This window comes from Scyliorhinus canicula, chromosome 12 (assembly GCF_902713615.1).
Source record: "Scyliorhinus canicula chromosome 12, sScyCan1.1, whole genome shotgun sequence".
NCBI classification, from domain to species: Eukaryota; Metazoa; Chordata; class Chondrichthyes; order Carcharhiniformes; family Scyliorhinidae; genus Scyliorhinus; species Scyliorhinus canicula.
In genome coordinates, this window is record NC_052157.1 from 153,906,407 (window position 1) to 153,912,406 (window position 6,000).

Consider the following 6,000-nt stretch of genomic DNA (forward strand, 5'->3'; position numbering starts at 1 on the left):
GAATACAAGGACTGCCTCTGTGCTCCGGCACTGCGTTTAAATAGACATAAAAATACCCGATCGCGGGTCTGACGTCCATTCTCCACCCCCATGCCGCGCACGATTGGAGACTCGGAAGATCCCGGTCATTATATTTTCTATCTGGTCAGAAGACGTGGAGAAACAGAGTCACTAGAAAACAACAAGAAAAAAAATTTATTCACCCTGAAAAGTTTTATTATTTTTTATTTTTAAATTTAGAGTACCCAATTAATTTTTCCAAATAAGGGGCAATTTAGCATGGCCAATCCATCTACCCTGCACATCTTTGGGATTGTGGGGGCGAAACCCACGCAGGCACGGGGAGAATGTGCAAACTCCACACAAACAGTGACTCAGAGCCGGGATCGAACCTGGGACCTCGGCGCCGTGAGGCAGCAGTGCTAATCACTGCGCCACCTTGCTGCCTTGAAAAACTTTATTATAATACAATATTCCTTCACCTCCCCTTATCTTCCCAAATGTATACCAATTGCACGGATACCACCCCACTCTGAAATCAAATGGCCAATGCCACTCAGTCAATCTTCGGTGAATTTATTTTCAAATTCCCCACAGATGATTGTCGCATGAGTGTTTCCAAATTCCACTCACAAAAAGAACACGCTTTAAAACCTTCTTTCAAACAACGTTTTCCATCCGCTGTTTCCATCCAGAATCCAGATCCAGGTTTCCCAACTATTCATTCAAGCAAAGCTTCCTCTCCACTGTTTTAATTTGGATCCGCCTCCAGGTTTTCCTACTCGCCTTTCGGCATTTTTTCGTCTTAAATGCTTTTACACATATTCCAAGATTGGAAGGACGGTTTGTGAGCTTGGAGGAGTTGACAGATAAGTTTGGGAATCCACGGGAGGATGTCTTTAGGTATATGCAGGTGCGGGAATTTGCCCGGAAGGTTTTCCCGATGTTTCCAGTGACACCTCCCTCGTCGTTGTTGGAGGGGTTGCTGTCAGTGATGGGGTTGGAGGGAGGATCATCTCCGTGAGAGGATTCTGGAGAAGGATACGGTGTCGTTGTAGGGGCTTAAGGCTAAGTGGGAGGAGGAGTTGGGGTGGCACTGGAGGAGGGATTGTGGTGTGAGGTGTTGCGGAGAGTGAATGGCTCGACTTTGTGTGTGAGACTGGAGCCCATACCGTTGAAGGTGGTGCACAGGGCGCACCTGACGAGGTCAAGGGTGAACCAGTTGTTTGAGGGGATGGAGGACACTTGCGAGTGATTTGGAAGAGGTCCAGCCAACCATGTTCTGGTCCTGCTCAAAGTTGGAGAAATTTTGGAGGTCTTTTTTCAGCACCATGTCAGCCTAGTCCCCTGGCGGCCATATTTGGGGTGTCAGACCTGTCCTAGCTGCAGGCGGGGGGGCGGATGTTTTAGTTTCACCTCGCTGATTGAGGGTCCTGTTGGGGTGGAGGTCAGCTTCTCTGTCCTGTGCCTCAGTGTGGCTGAGGAACCGAATGGAGCTCCTGTATCTTGAGAAGGGGAAGTTCACCTTGAGAGGGGAGATTAAGGGGTTCCATAAGAAATGTTGTCAACTTATTCTTCACTTTAAAGAGTTGGTTACCGTCAACTATTAAGTGAGGGATTGTTTGGGAGGGGGGTTGAGATGGTTGGGTTTTTCTTCCAGTTGTCTAGGGGTTGGTGAATAGAGGGGGTTCTTTTCGCATTTTTTTCATTGGGGGTTGTTTTGTTCTATGTATAAAATGTTAAAAACCGAATAAAGATATTTTCAAACAAAAGATTGAGCCACAATTATTTCAATTAGCGTCCCACAAATTGTAGTAAGGCTTACAAAATTTAGAACCACATCAGATAACTCTCTGGCTTCTGACTAGCCAACAACTTTTCAGCTGTCTGCCTTCACTAAACAGTATCTTGTTCTAGACCCCATTTCCTCTGTTCCTTTAACTTCAGGCTTCTTGGAAACTCTTCTTCATTTCTCTAGTTTCCTGAATTAGCTGTCCTTTCGAGTTCTGGAACTGGCTTTCTTAACAATTGCTCCACTGTGTTACAACCCCTGGGCTTTGGAAATTGAAGATCATTTCAACTAGATAGTAAAGATGTGCCCGGCACTCACTGGCTTTAGCACAATAAAGCAATCCTTTATTTCAGCAGAGAGAAAGTGAGAGAGATTCTTCTTCATTCAAGATCTAATCACATTTGCCCAGCTCTCTCAGAAACATCCCTGAAACAACTCACCTGGTACCCTTGGACACTTCCTGAAAAGCTTTAACAAGTGCTGGGCAGATGGACAGTGCCTTGGTGGCCTCATGGTTCATAAACAACTTGACAGTTCCTTGACAGCTGCACAGTTCCAATAAGTGTGTTTGATTCTAACAATCCTGAAGGGTGCCTCTGCCACTGGCTACCTCTGCCATTCGTGCAGGCACAAAATCAGGCTTGACTCCAGCGGGCCTCACGGTAGCATGGTGGTTAGCATCAATGCTTCACAGCTCCAGGGTCCCAGGTTCGATTCCCGGCTGGGTCACTGTCTGTGTGGAGTCTGCACGTCCTCCCCGTGTGTGCGTGGGTTTCCTCCGGGTGTTCCGGTTTCCTCCCACAGTCCAAAGATGTGCGGGTTAGGTGGATTGGCCATGCTAAATTGCCCATAGTGTAAGGTTAATGGGGGGATTGTTGGGTTACGGGTATACGGGTTACGTGGGTTTGAGTAGGGTGATCATTGTTCGGCACAACATCGAGGGCCGAAGGGCCTGTTCTGTGCTGTACTGTTCTATGTTCTATGTTCTATGTTCTGCCAGCGAGAATGGGAAATTCTGGGTTTGAGGTGGGACTTTAAAAATTCAGCCATTTCCAGGTTTTTTGCCACAATGGAGAGGCTGTTAGTCATGACAAAAATAAGGACCTTGTCAATTTGTAAATTCCAACCTGGATGACTAGGATCATCACTTTAAAAGTCTGCAATTGCCCCCTTTAAAAAATGCATTAAAGGTTGGATTAGAGATTGTTTTGTACAGAAAGTGTTGGTTGTGCCCCTCCACGACTTTAATGATGTTCTTTGGGTTTTGTTTAAGGCTCTGGTTAACGCAGGCATGATGAGAGATGTGGACACCTCAACCGGAACCTCGGCTAGTCAAACCCAATATCTGTCAACAGGTAAAAGAGAAAGTTGTGCTGACTTTGAATAATAATAAAGTTATCTTTATTATTGTCACAAGTAGGTTTACATTAACACTGCAATGAAGTTACTGTGAAAAGCCCCTAGTCGCCACATTCCGGCGCCTGTTCGGGTACACAGAGGGGGAATTCAGAATGACCAAATGACCTAATCGCACGTCTTTCGGGATCTGTGGGAGGAAACCGGAGCACCCAGAGGAAACCCACACAGACACGGGGAGAACGTGCGGACTCCGCACAGACAGTGACCCAAGCCAGGAATCGAATCTGGGACCCTGGCACTGTGAAGCAATAGTGCTAACCACTGTGGTATCGTGCCACCCATTGTTCCACTTAAGGAGTGGAGTAAGAAACTTTGGTATATTTCCATTCAATTGTACGGCGCGATTCCACGGACAAAAGCTTAAATCCACTTTTCGGCGCGTTTGGTGAGGTGTTGGTTGACCACCACATTGGCAAGACTGGGGCCTGTATTCAACGGCATTTCATGCCAAAAATGAGCCCCCACGAGAATCTCGCCGTTACTGGCAGCCTCACTGTATGATCTGCCCAACCCGCGCCTCAGCTGCTCGCTGCTAACAAGGGGCAGCTGCTTTTAAACGCTCCCTCATCACTCACTCCCAGTCAGCACCCCAGCATGCCAGAGAGCAGTGCTGCTCCTCGCTTGAGGGATGTCAACCTCGCTTGGCTTCTCAACACCATTGATGAGAGGCGCGACACCACGTCTCCCCGAGGTGGGGGGGTGGAAGGACCAGCAGCAGGGTCAGAGGGTGAACTGCAGGGCATTGCCAGAGTGATCAAGGCATCAGAACCACATCTTGAGCAGCCGTTGCACTGCTAAGTGACAAAACCAGTAGCAACGCAGGCCTCATTGTATCGGGTCCCACACCTCGGTCTCAGGCCTTCGCATCAGCGTCATGAGCCATGACCTCAACGGGCATCCCTTGCTCCCCACCAACCAAGCCGTCAATCAGGGGTGTTTCTCGAAGGCACTGGTGATCTCTGAGTGCCCCAGGATGTAGCTGTCATGGATGCTACCAGGGTGTCGGGCACACAGGTGCATGATTCTGAGGCGGTGGTCACACACGATTTGAACATTCAGGCACCCCTTCCCGTTAATATAGGGCACTCCCTGATGTCCAGGTCCTCGCAAGGCGAAATGCGTTGCCATCGGTCGCCCCCTGGACCTGGAGCATTCCGGTGATGGTCGCAAATCCTGCAGCATGGGCATTTTGGTGGGCCTGCTCTAGGTCGAAGTTGATTGAGTTTGATGCCCGGGCATACTGAGCATCCCTCACTCCCCTGGCCCTGGGGCGACCCACCCCCCCCCCGACCAAACCCAACCCCCCTGAAACCACGCCCCCCCCCCCCCCCCCCCCAGCCCCCCCCCCCCCCCCCCCCCCCCCCCCCACCCCGGTGCCCTTGAACTGCATGCCGGTAAATAGAAATGGCGATTCACCTCCTCACTGCCCCTCAGCGGCCATCACGACAGCCTCACGTTTTTGAGAAGTTGCACCAAACGACACCCGCGTGACTTCCCGCTGGGGAGCCTGACGATTCCCAGGAGGCCGCTGCGTTCGACTTCAATCTCGTTAGCGAGATTGAAATGAATGCAAATGAGGGTTAATGATATTCTCGCCATTTCGGGGTCAGATCCGGAACTCACCATCGGGAGTGGGCCAGGTGAATCGAAAAAATGGTTCGCGCCCGCGCGCAGCTCGTATTTGCCGTCTCCCGCTATTCACCCAGCAGGCCCGGATCTGCGCTGGGCGCAACGTGGTCGCCAAATCGTGCCCATAATTCAATTGAAATGAGTGGAAATGGAAAATGGGGCAATGTATATGGTACAGGTTAATCTCCTCTGAAGAGTTGTGTTGAGGTGGCCCCCTTAAATCTCTTGGAAAGGCCACGCAGCCAACTCTGTGAAGGCAAAGATTGGAGGAGACCTTTCCTGCAGTAATTCAAAGGCAGGAGTCCACGAGTTAAGTTGGCTTTTGACAGAACTAATCCGGTGTATATACATCAATACCGGATGATCATAGAGAATATCATTGATCAGATGACGAGCACAATTGGTCAACTGGTGCCATCATACACTTATAACTTCAATGTGACTTTCCTTCACAGGCGTGGACGCAGGAAAGAGTGCAGCGAATCCCATTCCCAATGGTTGTGAATTGGTAAACAATGGCCAGGTGACAGATACATCTTCCATTCTGGGCACCAGAGTCACCACGGTTGGAGAAGTTTTGACCACAAAACAACTGATCATTCGTCGTGGCCTGGCCTTCCTTACAGGACCACTCATCCTGGCAATTGGACTGGCGATACACTTTAGCCTTGAAAAGGCCCCGTAGGTCCCAGTGAACGTTGCAGAGACAAAGCCAGATTATTGTCGACAGCACGAATAGGAAAAGGGCAACGGAGGGAAATGTTCACACACAGCCTGTTGCGACTGATGAATTTGAACCGACTGTCAAAATAGATAATAAAAAAAGAATTATTAGCAATGATCAGTTATGAACCGATTTCCAAATGCCTGGTGTGCTTTTGCCATCTCTGTTGATTTGGACTTGAAAACGTCATTTTCGTAGTCAGAGTCCAATTGTGAAATTCTCCAGTCTCATGCCCAGAGGGTGGACCATAAGACCATAAAACCATAAAACATAGGAGGGGAAGTAAGGCCATTCGGCCCATCGAGTCCACTCTGCCATTCAATCATGGCTGATGGGCATTTCAACTCCACCTACCAGCATTCTCCCCGTAGCCCTTAATTCCTCTCAACATCAAGAATTTATCTATCTCTGCCTTGAAGCCATTTAGCGTCCCGGC

The 6,000-nt window shown here is 49.2% G+C and overlaps 1 protein-coding gene across 1 annotated transcript in view; it reads left to right on the top strand.

The window, feature by feature from the left end:
* LOC119974347 (multidrug and toxin extrusion protein 1-like) overlaps window positions 1-3,122 on the top strand; it is a gene marked incomplete at its 3' end in the record, with an annotated part of 54,352 nt that extends 51,230 nt beyond the window's left edge. Inside the window, exon 17 of the mRNA XM_038813118.1 lies at window positions 3,066-3,122. Coding sequence (XP_038669046.1) covers window positions 3,066-3,122 — 57 coding nt within the window. The remainder of the gene's footprint in view (window positions 1-3,065) is intronic.
* Window positions 3,123-6,000: the final 2,878 nt, after the last annotated feature.